The sequence below is a fragment of the Coregonus clupeaformis genome, unplaced genomic scaffold (assembly GCF_020615455.1).
Source record: "Coregonus clupeaformis isolate EN_2021a unplaced genomic scaffold, ASM2061545v1 scaf1466, whole genome shotgun sequence".
In the NCBI taxonomy this organism is placed as follows: domain Eukaryota; kingdom Metazoa; phylum Chordata; class Actinopteri; order Salmoniformes; family Salmonidae; genus Coregonus; species Coregonus clupeaformis.
This window is the reverse complement of record NW_025534920.1, coordinates 100,512-122,369: the sequence shown is the minus strand read 5'-3', so window position 1 is coordinate 122,369 and position 21,858 is coordinate 100,512. Positions and strand designations below refer to the sequence as shown.

Genomic DNA, 21,858 nt, shown 5'->3' with positions numbered 1-21,858 from the left:
TACACTTGGAGTACAGAAAGAGATTGTTTATTTTGAAAAGTAAAATACTTTTATTTAAAGAAATGGAGATGTAATGTTATGAGTAAATAGTGTTTGCTAGATTGATTACAACGCCTGAGCAGGATAATGCAGGAGAGCTACCTGTGGGCAGTTAAACGTGACAGAGAGTCGTGTGAATACGTGCCTCCCAACAACATGTCAAACGACATTCTTTCAAAAAACCTTCATTCTCTTTCATTACCGTGTACTCACTGAACCCTAACAGCACAACAAGTGGAGCTTTGTACACATACACCAACACAGACTAGACTGCATGCATGGATCATTAAGCACACGTGTTTAATAGCATCAACAGTTGGAGTGAGGGGATGGAGTGTTTTCTCTTTCTGTTGTCTGCAAACAGCTAATGATTATTCAAGGACACGGGTCACAATCACAATCATCACAAATATTACACGTTTGCTTGTGTATGAGGGACAAGGAGCCTGAGGCCCAATTGGCACCCTACGTATTCCCTACATAGTGTATTACCCATAGGACCCTGGTCTAAAGTAGTGCACTATGTAGGGAATAGGGTGCCATTTGGGACCTAACCTGAGACTGTTCTAGTGCCTAGAGTCAGACTCAGGACATGAGACATTCCTCAGCTTTTTGCAGCAATTACAGCTGCAAGTCTCTTGGGGTATGTCTCTGTAAGCTTGGCACATCTAGCCACTGGGAATTTTGCCCATTCTTCAAGGCAAAACTGCTCCAGCTCCTTCAAGTTGGATGGGTTCCACTGGTGTACAGCAATCTTTAAGTCATACCACATATTCTCAATTGGATTGAGGTCTGGGCTTTGACTAGGCCATTCCAAGACATTTAAATGTTTCCCCTTAAACCACTTGAGTGTTGCTTTAGCAGTATGCTTAGGGTCATTGTCCTGCTGGAAGGTGAACCTCCGTCCCAGTCTCAAATCTCTGGAAGACTGAAACAGGTTTCCCTCAAGAATTTCCCCGTATATAGCATCATCCATCATTCCTTCAATTCTGACCAGTTTCCCAGTCCCTGACGATGAAAACCATCCCCACAGCATGATGCTGCCACCACCGTGCTTCACTGTGGGGATGGTGTTCTCGGGGTGATGAGAGGTGTTGGGTTTGCACCAGACATAGCGTTTTCCTTGATGGCCAAAAAGCTCAATTTTAGTCTCATCTGACCAGAGTACCTTCTTCCATGTGTTTGGGGAGTCTCCCACATGCCTTTTGGCGAACACCAAACGTGTTTGCTTATTTTTTTTTCTTTAAGCAATGGCTTTTTTCTGGCCACTTTTTCCATAAAGCCCAGCTCTGTGGAGTGTACGGCTTAAAGTGGTCCTATGGACAGATATTCCAATCTCCGCTGTGGAGCTTTGCAGCTCCTTCAGGGTTATCTTTGGTGTCTTTGTTGCCTCTCTGATTAATGCCCTCCTTGCCTGGTCCGTGAGGTTTGGTGGGCGGCCCTCTCTTGGCAGGTTTGTTGTGGTGCCATATTCTTTCAATTTTTTAAAATAATGGATTGAATGGTGGGATGTTCAAAGTTTCTGATACTTTTTTTATAACCCAATCCTGATCTGTACTTCTCCACAACTTTGTCCCTGACCTGTTTGGAGAGCTCCTTGGTCTTCATGGTGCCGCTTGCTTGGTGGTGCCCCTTGCTTAGTGGTGTTGCAGACTTTGGGGCCTTTCAGAACAGGTGTATATATATACTGAGATCATGTGACACTTAGATTGCACACAGGTGGACTTTATTTAACTAATTATGTGACTTCTGAAGGTAATTGGTTGCACCAGATCTGATTTAGGGGCTTCATAGCAAAGGTGGTGAATCCATATGCATGCACCACTTTTCCGTTATTTATCTTTTCAAATTTTTTGGAACAAGTTATTTTTTTCATTTCACTTCACCAATTTCGACTATTTTGTGTATGTCCATTACATGAAATCCAAATAAAAATCCATTTAAATTACAGGTTGTAATGCAACAAAATAGGAAAAACGCCAAGGGGGATGAATACTTTTGCAAGGCACTGTATATGCACACTGCCCACAACATGTGGTGGAAAATGAGCAGCACTTCCTAATCTCCTGCCAAATGCATATAGCATTTAACATGTCTCTATTCCTTTGGAACTTGTGTGAGTGTAATATTTACTGTTCATTTCTGATTGTTTATTATCTATTTCACTTGCTTTGGCAAATGTAGTAGTGTGATGTTGTTCCTAGATGATGCACCAAGTTGGACCAGTTCATGTAGGCCAGGTCAAGAGGGGACGTTAATAATTTAGTAATCATAATAATAATAATTCAATGTGTTTTCTTTATTTAATTACAGCTGCATAGCTAATGTTATTTGTTGGTGTACAATTTTTTTTTTTATATCTATATTGTAAATACACCTGATTGTAAAAGTTTTGTATATTTTGGTTTGGTCCATCGCGGGTTACCTGTATTTATGTACCCTCTTAATGTTCTCTTTAGCCTGACCTTCAACTAGCAAGGTATGTTGTCCTTGGCGCCGTAATTTGTCAATATAAAACTGTGGTAAAGTTACACAAAGTGCTGTTACCCAACTATAGGTTTTGTTACAATGTGGACAATATAAAGATTTATGTTAACAACTTTCACCGAGCTGGCTAATTAGGGTACCCTATTGTAATATGTGAGTACTTTGGACGGTGTTTGAGTGAGTTTTCATGTGCTCACGCAGATGCCCGAGAGCTGTGACTGCACCAAGGGCTAACATATTGTGTGTTGTCTCTGTGTGTGCAGGGCAAATAAAAGAATCCAACCAGCAGACCTCCAGTTGTGGCAGTGTCCTAATTAAAAGTACACAACGCAGAACGAACCACGCTACACAAACATATGTTTCCCATGCCAATAAAGCCCATTGAATTGAGAGAGAGAGAGAGAGAGAGAGAGAGAGAGAGAGAGAGAGAGAGAGAGAGAGAGAGAGAGAGAGAGAGAGAGAGAGAGAGAGAGAGAGAGAGAGAGAGAGAGAGAGAGAGAGAGAGAGAGAGAGAGGGGGAGAGAGAGACTTCTACAACTACCATACAGTTTGTCTTAATTAGAGATAGATACACTGTTTTCTAATGTTTTCACATTCTCTTACATTGACATTCCCTGTGTCCACCACATTTAAATTAGCTTTCTATGTGAGTGACAGTTTTTATCAGAGGGCCTGACAGGCCAGTCTAATGGTTTTGATTCCTAATCACCAGGACAGCACCTTCCCTCAATAACAACCTCCCTGTGTGTGTGTGCGTCTCTGTGTCCGTTGGCCAGCCATCCACCATCTATCTATCAGGGGATCAATCAGGCTCTGTTTCTGATCAATACCTCCTCTAGTTTATATCAGAGGATCAATCAGGCTCTGTTTCTGATCAATACCTCCTCTAGTTTATATCAGGGGATCAATCAGGCTCTGTCTCTGATCAATACCTCCTCTAGTTTATATCAGGGGATCAATCAGGCTCTGTTTCTGATCAATACCTCCTCTAGTTTATATCAGGGGATCAATCAGGCTCTGTTTCTGATCAATACCTCCTCTAGTTTATATCAGGGGATCAATCAGGCTCTGTTTCTGATCAATACCTCCTCTAGTTTATATCAGGGGATCAATCAGGCTTTGTCTCGGATCAATACCTCCTCTAGTTTATATCAGGGGATCAATCAGCTCTGTTTCTGATCAATACCTCCTCTAGTTTATATCAGGGGATCAATCAGGCTCTGTTTCTGATCAATACCTCCTCTAGTTTATATCAGGGGATCAATCAGGCTCTGTCTCTGATCAATACCTCCTCTAGTTTATATCAGGGGATCAATCAGGCTCTGTCACTGATCAATACCTCCTCTAGTTTATATCAGGGGATCAATCAGGCTCTGTTTCTGATCAATACCTCCTCTAGTTTATATCAGGGATCAATCAGGCTCTGTTTCTGATCATTACCTCCCTCTAGTTTATATCAGGGGATCAATCAGGCTCTGTCTCTGATCAATACCTCCTCTAGTTTATATCAGGGGATCAATCAGGCTCTGTTTCTGATCAATACCTCCTCTAGTTTATATCAGGGGATCAATCAGGCTCTGTCTCTGATCAATACCTCCTCTAGTTTATATCAGGGGATCAATCAGGCTCTGTTTCTGATCAATACCTCCCTCTAGTTTATATCAGGGGATCAATCAGGCTCTGTCTCTGATCAATACCTCCCTCTAGTTTATATCAGGGGATCAATCAGGCTCTGTCTCTGATCAATACCTCCTCTAGTTTATATCAGGGGATCAATCAGGCTCTGTTTCTGATCAATACCTCCTCTAGTTTATTACAGTTTAGTCATTTAGCAGACACTCTTATCCAGAGCGACTTACAGTTAGTGAGTGCATACATTATTTTATATACTGGCCCCCCATGGGAATTGAACCCACAACCCCTAGCGTTGCAAATGCCATGCTCTACCAACTGAGCTACATCCCTGCCCGGGCCATTCCCTCCCCTACTCTGGGCCGACGCAGGGCCAATTATGCGCCGCCCAATGGGTCTCCCGGTCGCGGCCGGCTACGACAGAGCCCGGATTCGAACCAGGATCTCTAGTGGCACAGCTAGCACTGCCTTAGACCACTGGATCAATCAGGCTCTGTCTCTGATCAATACCTCCTCTAGTTTATATCAGGGGATCAATCAGGCTTTGTCTCGGATCAATACCTCCTCTAGTTTATATCAGGGGATCAATCAGGCTCTGTTTCTGATCAATACCTCCTCTAGTTTATATCAGGGGATCAATCAGGCTCTGTTTCTGATCAATACCTCCTCTAGTTTATATCAGGGGATCAATCAGGCTCTGTCTCTGATCAATACCTCCTCTAGTTTATATCAGGGGATCAATCAGGCTCTGTCTCTGATCAATACCTCCTCTAGTTTATATCAGGGGATCAATCAGGCTCTGTTTCTGATCAATACCTCCTCTAGTTTATATCAGGGGATCAATCAGGCTCTGTTTCTGATCATTACCTCCTCTAGTTTATATCAGGGGATCAATCAGGCTCTGTCTCTGATCAATACCTCCTCTAGTTTATATCAGGGGATCAATCAGGCTCTGTTTCTGATCAATACCTCCTCTAGTTTATATCAGGGGATCAATCAGGCTCTGTCTCTGATCAATACCTCCTCTAGTTTATATCAGGGGATCAATCAGGCTCTGTTTCTGATCAATACCTCCTCTAGTTTATATCAGGGGATCAATCAGGCTCTGTCTCTGATCAATACCTCCTCTAGTTTATATCAGGGGATCAATCAGGCTCTGTCTCTGATCAATACCTCCTCTAGTTTATTACAGTTTAGTCATTTAGCAGACACTCTTATCCAGAGCGACTTACAGTTCGTGAGTGCATACATTATTTTATATACTGGCCCCCCATGGGAATTGAACCCACAACCCTAGCGTTGCAAATGCCATGCTCTACCAACTGAGCTACATCCCTGCCGGCCATTCCCTCCCCTACTCTGGACGACGCAGGGCCAATTATGCGCCGCCCAATGGGTCTCCCGGTCGCGGCCGGCTACGACAGAGCCCGGATTCGAACCAGGATCTCTAGTGGCACAGCTAGCACTGCCTTAGACCACTGGATCAATCAGGCTCTGTCTCTGATCAATACCTCCTCTAGTTTATATCAGGGGATCAATCAGGCTCTGTTTCTGATCAATACCTCCTCTAGTTTATATCAGGGGATCAATCAGGCTCTGTTTCTGATCAATACCTCCTCTAGTTTCTGTAACTAGGAGAAGCCATCATGATGACTCTGACACGTCATCCACAGGAGGCTGCTTAGGGGAGGACGGCTCATAATAATAATAATAATTCCGCTCCAGCCATTACCACGAGCCTGTCCTCCCCAACCATTCCACCATTCCGCTCCAGCCATTACCACGAGCCTGTCCAGTTCCTCTCCAGCCATTACCACGAGCCCGTCCAGTTCCATTCCAGCCATTACCACGAGCCTGTCCTCCCCAACCATTCCACCATTCCGCTCCAGCCATTACCACGAGCCTGTCCAGTTCCTCTCCAGCCATTACCACGAGCCCGTCCAGTTCCATTCCAGCCATTACCACGAGCCCGTCCTCCCCAACCATTCCACCATTCCGCTCCAGCCATTACCACGAGCCCGTCCAGTTCCTCTCCAGCCATTACCACGAGCCCGTCCAGTTCCATTCCAGCCATTACCACGAGCCCGTCCAGTTCCATTCCAGCCATTACCACGAGCCCGTCCTCCCCAACCAATCCACCATGCCGCTCCAGCCATTACCACGAGCCCGTCCAGTTCCTCTCCAGCCATTACCACGAGCCTGTCCAGTTCCGCTCCAGCCATTACCACGAGCCTGTCCAGTTCCTCTCCAGCCATTACCACGAGCCTGTCCAGTTCCGCTCCAGCCATTACCACGAGCCTGTCCAGTTCCGCTCCAGCCATTACCACGAGCCCGTCCAGTTCCGCTCCAGCCATTACCACGAGCCCGTCCAGTTCCTCTCCAGCCATTACCACGAGCCCGTCCAGTTCCTCTCCAGCCATTACCACGAGCCTGTCCTCCCCAACCAATCCACTGATGCCGCTCCAGCCATTACCACGAGCCCGTCCTCCCCAAATAAGGAGCCACCAGCCGCCTGTGACTTCATTATAGTGGTAATTGCCACGTTTCACTTTCAGTTAATGTATCCCCTAAAGCAAATGATTGTATTCTGATTGTCCCACCTGCCCACCATGCTAATGTAGCTATTAACAACGGCAATAATATAACTTCTGCATAACTGCTTACACCTTCACATTGACATGACATTTAATTGACTGGCTCACAAGAAAATACAAATGTTTATAGGTATATTTCATGCTCATGTAAACAGGATTATAAAACTTATTTTAATGAGCAAGAGCTTCTGAGTTCTTTTAATTGCATAGTCTCCCAGTACAATACACATATTTATAATGTGCATTAAAAGTGCACTATAAAATGTTTATAGTTAATGGGAGAACAAATCTGTTTAAAACTCTCACAATATTATGTCTAGAATACAAGTGTTCTGTTTGGTTTTCTACGATTAAACATTTATCAAATTGTTCTTCTATTAACTCCAAGCAAACAGCCAGGACCAGCCAGGGCCAGCCAGGGCCAGCCAGGACCAGCCAGGGCCAGCCAGGACCAGCCAGGGCCAGCCAGGGACAGCCAGGGCCAGGACCAGCCAGGACCAGCCAGGGGCAGCCAGGACCAGCCAGGACCAGCCAGGGACAGCCAGGGACAGCCAGGGACAGCCAGGGCCAGGACCAGCCAGGACCAGCCAGGGGCAGCCAGGACCAGCCAGGACCAGCCAGGGGCAGCCAGGACCAGCCAGGACCAGCCAGGACCAGCCAGGGGCAGCCAGGGACAGCCAGGGCCAGGACCAGCCAGGACCAGCCAGGGGCAGCCAGGACCAGCCAGGACCAGCCAGGGACAGCCAGGGACAGCCAGGGCCAGCCAGGGCCAGCCAGGGCCAGGACCAGCCAGGACCAGCCAGGACCAGCCAGGGCCAGCCAGGGGGTAGACAGGTCCAGCCAGGGCCAGCCAGGACCAGCCAGGACCAGCCAGGACCAGCCAGGACCAGCCAGGGGCAGCCAGGGGCAGCCAGGTCCAGCCAGGGCCAGCCAGGGCCAGCCATGTCCAGCCAGGGCCAGCCAGGGCCAGCCAGGGCCAGCCATGTCCAGCCAGGACCAGAGAGATTAGGATGTCAGACCTGCTGGGTTCAGACCTGCTGGGTTCAAATACTATTTGAAATATTTCACAATTTTTGAGCAGGTGGGCGGGCTTTCCCGTTTTGGGACTATTCTATTGGTTCATTAAAGCCAGGAAAGCTCCATCAAGCATTTTGTGAATTATTTTAAATGATTTTGAATAGTATTTCAACCCAGCTCTGATGTTGATATTTCTGTCATGTACAAGTCATCATCATCATCATATTCCAGTACTGTGTGTGTGTGTGTGTGTGTGTGTGTGTGTGTGTGTGTGTGTGTACAATGTAAGATCCTAGGGTCAACAACAGGCTGCTATTGTGTCAATAAACTGTCAGCTCTTATTGTGGCAGGGTGTCAGGGTGGCAGGGTGTCAGGGTGTCAGGGTGTCAGGGTGGCAGGGTGTCAGGGTGGCAGGGTGTCAGGGTGGCAGGGTGGCAGGGTGGCAGGGTGTCAGGGTGGCAGGGTGGCAGGGTGGCAGGGTGTCAGGGTGTCAGGGTGGCAGGGTGTCAGGGTGTCAGGGTGTCAGGGTGTCAGGGTGGCAGGGTGTCAGGGTGGCAGGGTGCAGGGTGGCAGGGTGGCAGGGTGTCAGGGTGTCAGGGTGTCAGGGTGGCAGGGTGTCAGGATGGCAGACAATAGGTCATTCTAGAGATCTGGCTAACTGCTTCTCTAGGATGCTCTGCGTCTGTCTGTGTCTGGTTTGTGTTAGTGGATGTGTAATCTGGTGATGTCTGTCTGTCTGTCTGTCTGTCTGTCTGTCTGTCTGTCTGTCTGTCTGTCTGTCTGTCTGTCTGTCTGTCTGTCTGTCTACTTAGAATCACATACTGTGGTGATAACCCAAATCTGGTGACCTCGTCAAGGTTCAGATCTCTTGGTGTAACTGCTAAGGTGTTTTGTCACAAGGTCATGGGTTCAATCCCGGTCGGATCTACCCCGACATCTTTACAACACTGTATAATGTATTAACTGCCTGGTCTCCATTCTATTAGTGTTGAGACCTGTGTTGATTGATGACGTTGTTAGCAGAGTACTTTAATGGTATTAAATCCTCTGCTCTTAGCATGTTACTAGATTGGCTTTGTATTGATCTGGAGGCACTGGCATACCGGACAACCCCGCAGCCCCCGCAAAGCAGGGGGGCTCATGATCTCTGGGGGCCCATGCGCTTGTCATCAATGTTTCTTTTTTTTTTTAATGTAATAAATCATTTTGACAGTAACCCTCCAAAAAGTCATTCATTAACCTTTTTACTTTCCATATGTACTAGGAAGCTAAGTGTTTTTTTCTTGGGCTTCAGGAATGTGACTGAAAAAGTGCCTTAGGCCTTGAAAAATAAACTGATTGAAAGTAAGGGAATATCAGTGAACAAATGCCGTGGCCAAGGCTACGACGATGCCAGTACAATGAGTGGAGCTGACTCTTGTGTTCAAAAGCTCATATCAAACCGAGAGCCTAATGCTTCTTAGGTAGTTCTTTATGAGTTTTAGTTTTTAAAAAAACGATCTCTCCAGTTACAGGGATGGTAAAAACAGCTTGATTGCCGTAGCAACGTCAGGGAAACTGGGCAGAAGGGAGGTGTGCTTCAAATACATCAGTTCAGCAACATCTTTATTGAGCCTCTCATTCTTCTTAATTGCCGGCCTCAACATGTTATGGAAAGAGATTAACCTCTACTGGATAGGTGTCCCGAAATCGGGACAGTTGTTGCTCAATACAGATAATATGACTACAATGACGTTGTAAACAAAAGCAAATGTTCTAACTGCAGTGTCCAATTTACAGCAGATATTACAGCGAAACAATACCATGCTATTGTTTGAGGATAGTGCACAACAATAAAATGTTTTTATCACGGCAACTGGTTTGATACATTCACCTCTGAAGGTAAATAATGTACTTACATTCAGTAATCTTGCTCTGATTTGTCATCCTGAGGGTCCCAGCGATAAAACCTAGCGTTGTTTTGTTTGATAAAATCAATTTTTATATCCTAACACGGTCCATGTTGTATACAGCGTTTCGCCTGAATTCCGACTTGTTCAACTTGCAACAAAACATTTCAACATCATATAAACGCTACACCTTGTTTCACCCAGTCATAAACGCTACACCTTGTTTCACCCAGTCAAGTTTGTTTTTTCTGCAATCCTCAGATACTCTAGAAGGCGACCGAAAAGTTTCATGATTCTGCATGATGCATTGGCTAAACAAAAGGTATATTAGCCCATTTAGGATTAACATGATCACGCACCAATGAGACGGGCGGTGTTCACTTGATTGACTGTATCTTGGTCCAATGACCACCTATCGTTTTGAAACATAGCTAGCTAGATAGCCAATGAGCTGGGCTTTACAGGAGTATGTGATGGTCCTTTGTGCGGGTAAAAACCATTGTGCTGAGCTCATCAACCTACGTTGGGCAGATCAAATCGAGAGAACAAAGAGGGACTCGTATTACGCACGCACGTTCGATTAGTTCTACCAAGTTTATTGCTATTTTAGAAACTAGAACATGGCTAATAAAACTGGAAAAGCTCAATCGAAGACCAAGTATACAGATTTGGACGAGATTATTGCAGAAATCGATCTGGAAAGTGACATAGAAGTTGAGGAGGACTCAGTTAGTGATTACACTGTAGACTCACGCTGATTTCTATTGGATGGGAAAAGACGTAACTTTAGAAGGGAAGGAAAATACTTTCTTCTCATGCACTTGTTTAAATGTTTGCATATTATTCATTTGAGATATTTTTCTTTGATTGCTATATATATAATCACTATAATGAAATATGTTTACCAACAGTAAATAGGGCACTCGAAAACCACAGGCACAGCATGTGATAGTCAACATAAAATACACATTGGCTAGGGCTCACCCCCCCTGCTAAAATAAAGGTTCAATAAAACAAGTAATAGTAAACTTGAGTTGTTACTGATTTTTTAAAATCTTCTATAGTGCTGGAGACTCAGATGACCTCTGGGAGCCAACACCAAAGAGACCACATTCAAGTCCTCCAGTAGAAACTGGTTCATTCAGTCTGACCCCTGCTGCTAGATGTGTGAAGGTTAGTGTCTTATGTCTCTGGCTCCACACCCACCCCCGCCCGGCCATCTAGATGTGTGAAGGTTAGTGTCTTATGTCTCTGGCTCCACACCCACCCCGCCCCGGCCATCTAGAGGTGTGAAGGTTAGTGTCTTATGTCTCTGGTATGGTGTTCTTTGGATGCAACTCAGCATTCTTTGTCCTCCAAACACGACGAGTTGAGTTTTTACCAAAAAGTTATATTTTGGTTTCATCTGACCATATGACGTTCTCCCAATCCTCTTCTGGATCATCCAAATGCACTCTAGCAAACTTCAGACCGGCCTGGACATGTACTGGCTTAAGCAGGGGGACACGTCTGGCACTGCAGGATTTGAGTCCCTGGCGGCGTAGTGTGTTACTGATGGTAGGCTTTGTTACTTTGGTCCCAGCTCTCTGCAGGTCATTCACTAGGTCCCCCCGTGTGGTTCTGGGATTTTTGCTCACCGTTCTTGTGATCATTTTGACCCCACGGGTGAGATCTTGCGTGGAGCCCCAGATCGAGGGAGATTATCAGTGGTCTTGTATGTCTTCCATTTCCTAATAATTGCTCCCACAGTTGATTTCTTCAAACCAAGCTGCTTACCTATTGCAGATTCAGTCTTCCCAGCCTGGTGCAGGTCTACAATTTTGTTTCTGGTGTCCTTTGACAGCTCTTTGGTCTTGGCCATAGTGGAGTTTGGAGTGTGACTGTTTGAGGTTGTGGACAGGTGTCTTTTATACTGATAACAAGTTCAAACAGGTGCCATTAATACAGGTAACGAGTGGAGGACAGAGGAGCCTCTTAAAGAAGAAGTTACAGGTCTGTGAGAGCCAGAAATCTTGCTTGTTTGTAGGTGACCAAATACGTATTTTCCACCATAATTTGCAAATAAATTCATAAAAAATCCTACAATGTGATTTACTGGAAAAAAATTTCCTCATTTTGTCTGTCATAGTTGACGTGTACCTATGATGAAAATTACAGGCCTCTCTCATCTTTTTAAGTGGGAGAACTTGGACCAATGGTGGCTGACTAAATACTTTCCCCCCCACTGTATGTACTATTGTGTGTTTTCCCATAGACACAGAATGACAAATTCAGTCAAAATACAGTGGTCTTAGAGGCCTTGTCCTTTCTAGTCATTTTATTTCTAAGTGTTTGCCTCACTAAGACTACTAGAGTCACACTTCGTATCTATTGTATCTTGTATCTGGCACCACATGTCAGTGATGTATCTGGCACCACATGTCAGTGATGTATCTGGCACCATATGTCAGTGATGTATCTGGCACCACATGTCAGTGATGTATCTGGCACCATATTTCAGTGATGTATCTGGCACCATATGTCAGTGATGTATCTGGCACCACATGTCAGTGATGTATCTGGCACCACATGTCAGTGATGTATCTGGCACCACATGTCAGTGATGTATCTGGCACCACATGTCAGTGATGTATCTGGCACCACATGTCAGTGATGTATCTGGCACCATATGTCAGTGAATGATCTGGCACCATATGTCAGTGATGTATCTGGCACCACATGTCAGTGATGTATCTGGCACCACATGTCAGTGATGTATCTGGCACCACATGTCAGTGATGTATCTGGCACCACATGTCAGTGATGTATCTGGCACCACATGTCAGTGATGTATCTGGCACCACATGTCAGTGATGTATCTGGCACCACATGTCAGTGAATGATCTGGCACCACATGTCAGTGCTGTATCTGGCACCACATGTCAGTGATATATCTGGCACCACATGTCAGTGAATGATCTGGCACCATATGTCAGTGATGTATCTGGCACCACATGTCAGTGATGTATCTGGCACCACATGTCAGTGATGTATCTGGCACCACATGTAAGTGATCTGACATGTCTTTTAAACAGAAATGTTTTCGTCCATGGAAGGCCCAACAGTTAACCCATGATCTCCTGCTGCCCAGCGCTCATCATTATGTTCGCTAATCCCACCGTTATTAAAATCCCAGATAGTCCCTAACCCCAACACTGGATTAAGTGTGGTGGCCTCTACTCCATCTACAATGCTCCATGACAATTAAACTCTAACCCAGAATGTAATTCAACATTATGCCACATTAAAAAACCTCAACTGAGTTTTCTGAACTGTGTACCATACATTATACGTATGGTACATAGGATTAATAATACAATTCATACAGCTCCCACCAGTCTTCATGCATTCTATTTACCTAAACGCGTCAGGTAGCTTAGTGGGTAAGAGTGTTGTGTCAGTAACCGAAAGGTCGCTGGTTCTAATCCCCGAGCCGACTAGGTGAAAAATCTGTCGATGTGCCCTTAAGCAAGGCACTTAACCCTAATTGCTCCTGTAAGTCGCTCTGGATAAGAGCGTCTGTTAAATGACTAAAATGTATTCCTCTTCAGCAATCTGTCTGACTTCATCTCTTTTTGAATGGTTTAGTGGTATTTTTCCTCTTAAAGGTGCTATCTCTTTACAGCTTCTGTCTCTGTGGCGTCATCTAATTTCTTCTTAATAATACTTATGATGGTATAGTATTATTAGTAGTGGTGATGGTACTGGTTCTCTTTACAGCTCCCGTCTGTGGCCAGTCACTATGCTGTTCTGGGGAGCCGCCTGCTCCACACCAACCTGTTACAACATGGTTTCTCAAACCAGGTCCTGGGCTGGTCAACATGTCAGTGATGTATCTGGCACCACATGTCAGTGATGTATCTGGCACCATATAACATAGTCCTTCAATATGGGGAAATCAAAATACACCACAAGAACAAAAAAGGAAACAGACAATCATACTATCAGTCAAAAATATCTCATTACCAGTTTATGCTACAAAACTAACTTCTTAAGAAGTTTTTAAAATAGGTTATATTTGACTCAACATTTCATGACGTACAGTAAGGCATTGTTGGCAGAACAGAAGGATGCAGTTCAATGCATGATTAACATAATTCACCAATACATTTCTTGGTGGTCTAAAAATATTGCTTTCAGGTTGTAAATCACAGCTGGCCTGGTACATTGTCTGCTGCCTCCATTCAGGATACTTGATGTTTCAGTTTTAATGACTCAATAATTTGGACAAAAACGGACGAATGTAACTAAGGCTGGGAATGTCAATACAATCAAACTAGCAAGGGCAATGATCACAAGTCTGTCTTAACATGGCTAATAGGCTAGCGTATCTGTTTATGTAGCAAGCTAAAAACATGTAGCCTAACGTTAGCTAGCTAGCTAGCTGCTAGGAGGATGTCATGCCATTGGAGGAGTGGGTGAGTGACTGACTTTTCCCCCTCATATCGTTATTCGGTGGCTATACACAGCTAGAGATGCAGGTGTCATTTGGTTAGCTAGCAAGAACTTGAACGACTGTTATCCAGTTAGCTTATATTTTGCGTTCGCTAATTCTCTCTGGCTATCTACTCTGATTTCAGAGCACTCTCGTCTGTGTGCCAGAGCGCAGAACAACTGATGAATTTACGCAACACCCGCTGAATATGACCAGTGTCAGTAAACGTAGGCAAAACAATAGTTAGTCACCAGCGCTCTGGATAACCTGTAAACAGCCTGACCGGCTCTGCTAGGGCGAGTAAAATGGTCAGAGTGAGGTGTTCTCTCAGTTGTGTCTGGAAGTAGCTAGAAGGCTAGCCAACTTTAGGCAGTTAGCTTGGGTGCTTGGTTGGGACAAGCATGCATTGGCAAGCTGCGGAAGGACGAGCAGGCTACTATTCCCCATCGTTTATCAGTGTTGTTTATTTGACGGCCAACTAGCTGAAAAATGTGAGAGGTTCCTGCGTTAGATTTGAGCTCAGCTTTCTCTGGCTAGCATTAGTTGTTGATCTTGTTGTTGTTGATGTGCATCACTGAGGGAGAGAGAGCCTTCCTTTTCATGGTTGTTTGATCAATAGGACTGTAACGCTTCTAAATGTAAGAGGACTCCCGTGGTATTGAAACATTTGCAGAAATCCATTCAGGTGTATTTTGTGGCATTTGGCAGAGGCGTTCTTATGATCTGAAGTCGCGCTGTGGTTACTTCCTGTAAACACACAGTCCAGTTCAAAGTGAATGATGGCAGGCCCGTGTGGCAAATGGCTTGTTTTCATGAAGGCCTACTGTAGCTCTGATTGGCTACGGCGCACCGGTCTGCGTAGACTCCGGTTCTGGACGAGACAGATGTTTTTATTAGGTTTTATTTACTGCAGTGTCTATAAATTGTCCAAACGCACGGCCGCTTTCCCACTCGATATTGCTATAGAATTTTCACAAATGCCTTAGTATACGTAAATCCTAATCATTCTAAGAATTTATGAAAATGTGAAAATGACCATGTCTAAGTGTCATGTTCTTCCTGGGGGGTGAATATGAACAGATTTCAATAAGATTTCATGGTGTCAGTTCCAATTTACCTTACGTTTTTAATGAGCTAACAATCTTAAAAATAGGTTACAGCCAATGTGTGATAATATGATTATTAGAGTCATATTATGACTTGATGAACAACTTAATAGTGAAGTGAATGTTCAGTATATACCTGAGTTGTGAGTTATGAAGTTATGGAGAGTGTGTTTGTTACTAAACTGTAAAGCCTGTTCCCCTGTATCCACTGCAGGACCTGATTAGGGACATAGAAGATGTGTTGGGAATGACAGTCCAGAATAAAGCTCAGGGACCAGGGAATGACAGTCCAGAATAAAGCTCAGGGACCAGGGAATGACAGTCCAGAATAAAGCTCAGGGACCAGGGAATGACAGTCCAGAATAAATCCCAGGGACCAGGGAATGACAGTCCAGAATAAATCCCAGGGACCAGGGAATGACAGTCCAGAATAAATCCCAGGGACCAGGGAATGACAGTCCAGAATAAATCCCAGGGACCAGGGAATGACAGTCCAGAATAAATCCCAGGGACATGGGAATGACAGTCCAGAATAAATCCCAGGGACCAGGGAATGACAGTCCAGAATAAAGCTCAGGGACCTGGGAATGACAGTCCAGAATAAATCCCAGGGACCAGGGAATGACAGTCCAGAATAAAGCTCAGGGACCAGGGAATGACAGTCCAGAATAAATCCCAGGGACCAGGGAATGACAGTCCAGTATAAATCCCAGAGACCAGGGAATGACAGTCCAGAATAAATCCCAGGGACCAGGGAATGAAAGTCCAGAATAAATCCCAGGGACCAGGGAATGACAGTCCAGAATAAAGCTCAGGGACCAGGGAATGACAGTCCAGAATAAATCCCAGGGACCAGGGAATGACAGTCCAGAATAAATCCCAGGGACCAGGGAATGACAGTCCAGAATAAATCCCAGGGACCAGGGAATGACAGTCCAGAATAAATCCCAGGGACCAGGGAAGGTATACCATCCCCATTCAAAAAATACAGAACTAAGAACCGATATAGCCCCTGGTTCTCCTCAGACTTGACTGCCCTTGACCAGAACAAAAACATCCTGTGGCGTACAGCATTAGCATCAAATAGCCCCCGCGATATGCAACTTTTCAGGGAAGTTAGGAACCAATATACACAAGCAGTCAGGAAAGCAAAGGCTAACTTTTTCAAACAGAAATTTGCATCCTGTAGCACTAACTCCAAAAAGTTTTGGGACACTGTAAAGTCCATGGAGAATAAGAGCACTTCCTCCCAGCTGCCCACTGCACTGAGGCTAGGGAAACACTGTCACCACCGATAAATCTACGATAATCGAGAATTTCAACAAGCATTTTGCTACAGCTGGCCATGCTTTCCATCCGGCTACCACTAACCCGCCACCAACTCTGCACCCTCTGCTGCAACTTGCCCATGCCCCCCGCTTCTCCTTCACACAAATTCAGACAGCTGATGTTTTGAAAGCGCTGCAAAATCTGGACCCCTACAAATCAGCTGGGCTAGACAATCTGGACCCTTTCTTTCTAAAACTAGCCGCGAAATTGTCGCTACCCCTATTACTAGTCTGTTCAACCTCTCTTTCATAACGTCTGAGATCCCCAGAGATTGGAAAGCTGCCGCGGTCATCCCCCTCTTCAAAGGGGTGACACTCCTAGATCCAAATTGCTACAGACCTATATCCATCCTGCCCTGCCTTTCGAAAGTATTCGAAAGCCAAGTTAACAAACAGATAATTGACCATTTCGAATACCGTACCTTCTCCGCTATGCAATCGGTTTCCGAGCTGGTCACGGGTGCACTTCAGCCGCGCTCAAGGTCCTAAACGATATTATAACCGCGATTGATAATAGACAGTACTGTGCAGCCGTCTTCATCGACCTGGCCAAGGCTTTCGACTCTGTCAACCACCGCATTCTTATTGGCAGACTAAATAGCCTTGGTTTCTCAAATGACTGCCTCGCCTGGTTCACCAACTACTTCTCAGATAGAGTTCAGTGTGTCAAATCGGAGGGCCTGTTGTCTGGACCTATGGCAGTCTCTATGGGGTGCCACAGGGTTCAATTCTTGGGCCGACACTTTTCTCCGTGTATATCAATGATGTCGCTCTTGCTGCTGGTGACTCTCAGATCCACCTCTACGCAGACGACACCATTTTGTATACATCTGGCCCTTCATTGGACACTGTGTTAACAAACCTCCAAACGAGCTTCAATGCCATACAACAATCCTTCAGTAGCCTCCAACTGCTCTTAAACACTAGTAAAACTAAATGCATGCTTTTCAATCGAACGCTGCTGGCACCCGCCCACCCGACTAGAATCACCACTCTCGACGGGTCTGACCTAGAGTATGTGGACAACTACAAATACCTAGGTGTCTGGTTAGACTGTAAACTCAACTTCCAGACTCACATAAAGAATCTCCAATCCAAAGTTAAATCTAGAATCGGCTTCCTATTTTCGCAACAAAGCCTCCCTTCACTCATGCTGCCAAACATGCCCTCGTAAAACTGACTATCCTACCGATCCTTGACTTCGCGATGTCATTTACAAAATAGCCTCCAACACTCTACTCAGCAAATTGGATGTAGTCTATCACAGTGCCATCCGTTTTGTCTCCAAAGCCCCATACACTACCCACCACTGTGACCTGTACGCTCTTGTTGGCTGGTCCTCACTACATGTTCGCATCGTCAAACCCACTGGCTCCAGGCCATCTATAAATCACTGCTAGGCAAATCCCGCCTTATCTTAGCTCATTGGTCACCATAGCAGCACCCACCCGTAGTCTCGCGCTCCAGCAGGTATATCTCACTGGTCATTCCCAAAGCCAACACCTCCTTTGGCCGCCATTCCTTCCAGTTCTCTGCTGCCAATGACTGGAACGAATTGCAAAAATCTCTGAAGCTGGAGACTCTTATCTCCCTCAATAACTTTAAGCATCAGTTGTCAGAGCACCTTACCGATCACTGCACCTGTACACAGCCCATCTGAAATTAGCCCACCCAACTACCTCATCCCTATATTGTTATTTATTTTGCTCATTTGCACCCCAGTATCTCTATTTGCACATAATCTCTTGCACATCTAGCATTCCAGTGTTAATACTATTGTAATTATTCTGCACTATAGCCTATTTATTGCCTTACCTCCATAACTTGCTACATTTGCACACACTGTATATATATTTTCTGTTGTATTTCTGACTTTATGTTTTTTACCCCATATGTAACTCTGTGTTGTTGTTTTTATTGCACTACTATGCTTTATCTTGGCCAGGTCGCAGTTGTAAATGAGAACCTGTTCTCAACTGGCTTACCTGGTTAAATAAAGGTGAAATAAAAAAAAATAAAAAAAATAATGACTGTCCTTTTAGTGTCCTTTAATTATTTAAAACTCTTTATGCTGCAGTCTCGTGATGAGAAATTGAAAGGCAATATAAATAAATAATCATATAAAGTGTGAATTTAAAAGGTATTTATTATCATTATCAAAAGGAAGAAATAAACTAAACTAAAAAGCTAAGCAGCTCTTGAAATAATTGATATCGAAAACAAATTAGTTCATGAATAAGACCTCTGCCATTTAATCTAAATATTCTATTCCAAATGTAGATTTTCTCAAATAGGCCTATTCACATTCATTTCAATTGTACATAGGCCTACAGACAGAGTCTACGTTTAGATTATTCATATATTTTATTTATACATTATCAACGGTCTCTGACGTGCTACGAGGTGTTGTAACCAGTAATTAATCAGAGTGTTTTCCTGAAAGTGTCCTAAACGTTTTACCCAATCAGGGGGTGATAGTGACGACAACACAACCCGCCTCGAGCCTTTCCAGAGGCTGTGGCTACATTGTATCCCTGAACACCTGGGTTAGTGTGTGGCCCCGTGTAGCTCAGTTGGTAGAGCATGGCGCTTGCAACACCAGGGTTGTGGGTTCGATTCCCACGTGGGGGGGGGGGGCAGTATGAAAAAATGTATTCACTAACTGTAAGTCGCTCCGGATAAGAGCGTCTGCTAAATGACTAAAATGTAAAATTATGTTTAGGCTACAATATGAACGATAAAGTTGTATTTATTTAGAGCAACTCAAGTTATTAAGAAGATACAAACGTTATTATAGATTAAAATATACATTTAATGTAGATAGGGATATATAGAGAATTTAGATCACTATGGGGGAAGGCTCAACCTTCAGCTAGGAACAAAAGTTCGATGTTCTGTGTTGCTAGTCGGACGGAACACATTGCCGGTTCAGTTACAAGGGTGAGTTAAAAGTTTATCGATAGAAAGGTTTTTAAACTCTGTGATGGAACAACAACGGACTTGAAGTTACATGTTTATGGAACATGTTGTCTTGCTCTTAAGAGGAGACCGTTTGACAAATAATGCACAAAACTGTTCGGCTCGTACTCCTGTGTGGAAAGCTAGCTAGCTAGATAACTAGAGCTAGCTTGGTGGGCGTAACAAGTGACATTGCTTATAAAATATGACATTAATGAATAAGACACACATTAGAAGGTATTCGTGCTTTGAAGAACGTCCACACTTTATCCCCTCTGCACTAACATTATACAGGTATCATAAGCTAGCTAGCTAGCTAGCTAGCGGTCTTACAGGTAAAACCACCTGCCAATCAATAAAGCTATGATCCATAGCATGAGAGAAGTACTCCGGCGGATACACAACATATTCCTCAAAGTCGCTCTGTTTCCGAGCGCACTGCGGAGGCAAGGACGGCCGCGTCCCGCAGCTTCGGAGGTGCTGACCCGTCACCTGCTACAGCGGAACCTCCCTCCCTGGACCTCCTTCTGTGTCCACTACGGCGTCGTCACCAACGACCAGTTCGGGAGGTCCAACTTCAACTGGGCGGTAAAGGGAACCAACTACCAGATACTGAGGACGGGGTGTTTCCCCTTTATCAAGTACCACTGTTCCAAAGCACCAGCACAGAACTTAGACTATGAAGACACGTTTTTCAGCATGTTGAAAGTCATCAATCTAGGTCAGTGGGAAAAAAAAGCCAAGGGGAGACTAGTATTTAATACTGTCTCTTGAACCTGAACCTGTTTCATATTGATTTAGTAGACAGTTAACTAGTTGTTTCCCCTAATTTCTAGAATAACTTCTTATTCATATCATGATGTTTTTTTTTGTCCCAGAATTGTACATATAGGCCTTAAACTATACAGTCTACTGCAAACAGAGTGCAAAACACTTGTAATTGTTGTCCCATGTTTTCTGCCCCTGTCTTGCAGGTATCCCGTGTTTCGCATATGGCATGGGCTGTCTGATGGTAATAACCGCTAAAGAGACCGTACAGACTAGTACTGGACCTGTCACTGTATATTTTGCCTTCAAAGAGAAAGACACACAGTATTAAAACGATATATTTATGTACTTGGAAGCTAGTTTTATTTTGAGTGTTAATACCGTGCACTGGATTGAGACATCTGAACTGTGTCTGTTTGTGGTGACAACAAGCAAATCCTAATACGACCTGATATTTAAGCACCACAGGACAGCGGACATCTGCAAGACCGTTCTGGCATATTGATTTCAATCCCTTAGAATTGTAAATATTAGGGAATAAATCTACAAATAATTGAAATAGAAATCTCCAGTGATTCTTTGATATACCGCATCCACTCCGGCCCGATGAACTTGTCTTCAGCAATGTTCATCAGATTCCTTTATTTTTATTTTTATTTTGTAGTAATCGATTGACTATGACTTTTTAAATCACCCAGCAGTGCAATTTGCAGAGTTAGCTCCAGGTAACTGTTGCAATTCTTCAGCCATTCCTGAACCTGCGACCAAAAACAAGCTACATATGGACAGTACCAAAACAAATGAGCTAATGATTCTGTCTCTTCACAGCAAAATATGCAGAGCTGGGATGGTTGTATCCCCCATATATATAACATTCTATTGGTTGCAAGAATTTTGTATAATAATTTAAATTGAAAAAGTATTTTTGAATCCAGCGTAGTTTTGTGTATCAGTTCATAAACCCTGTTGCCATGGAATCGGTACATCGAAAATCTCATCCCAACTATTTTGCAATCTATATGGCACAGCTGTCAATATTTTGGTCCTTAAATGAAACTGGTATACTTTTTTATTTATCACAATTTTCTTTAGCCAATGTTGGTCTTTAATGCAGGGCCGACAGACAAGTTAGTGATCAGTCTCCATGCAGCAGATATTCAATACAGAGAGAAGGGGGGTGGAGCTGTTGAGAGAGAGAGAGGGGGCTGTGTCAATGTAGATGATTGCAAAAATCTAAGGAAGTCATTGAGATAATCAAAATATAATAATATATATATATATATATATATATATATATATATATATATATATATATAAAATCAAAAACACAGAACCAGACAACAAAAACATAGTCCTTCAATATGGGGAAATCAAAATACACCACAAGAACAAAAAAGGAACAGCACATTAGAAATCACCTGGATGTAATTGTGGATTCCATAGAATCAAACCACATCTGGGAGAATTTGAATAAATTAAACAAACCTCATCATTGGCTATCCAAAATGGTGATATGTTGAGAAATCACTTTGCAAACCTCTACAGCAATATAACAAAGAGCCCAGC

At 44.1% G+C, this 21,858-nt stretch overlaps 1 protein-coding gene across 2 annotated transcripts; it reads left to right on the top strand.

Moving 5' to 3' along the window:
* Positions 1 to 19,416: 19,416 nt before the first annotated feature.
* On the top strand, positions 19,417 to 20,840 carry LOC121531240 (uncharacterized protein C15orf61). Of its 2 annotated transcripts, XM_041836485.2 has the most exons (3): positions 19,417 to 19,506; positions 19,819 to 20,245; positions 20,499 to 20,840. In XM_041836485.2, exons 2-3 carry the CDS (start codon positions 19,888 to 19,890, stop codon positions 20,621 to 20,623), a joined length of 483 nt encoding a protein of 160 aa, XP_041692419.2. In that variant the 5' UTR covers positions 19,417 to 19,506; positions 19,819 to 19,887; the 3' UTR covers positions 20,624 to 20,840. The 2 variants fall into 2 exon arrangements, with proteins under 2 accessions (XP_041692419.2, XP_045074189.1); XM_045218254.1 differs by having other exon boundaries at positions 19,478 to 20,245.
* The last annotated feature ends 1,018 nt before the right edge of the window (positions 20,841 to 21,858 follow it).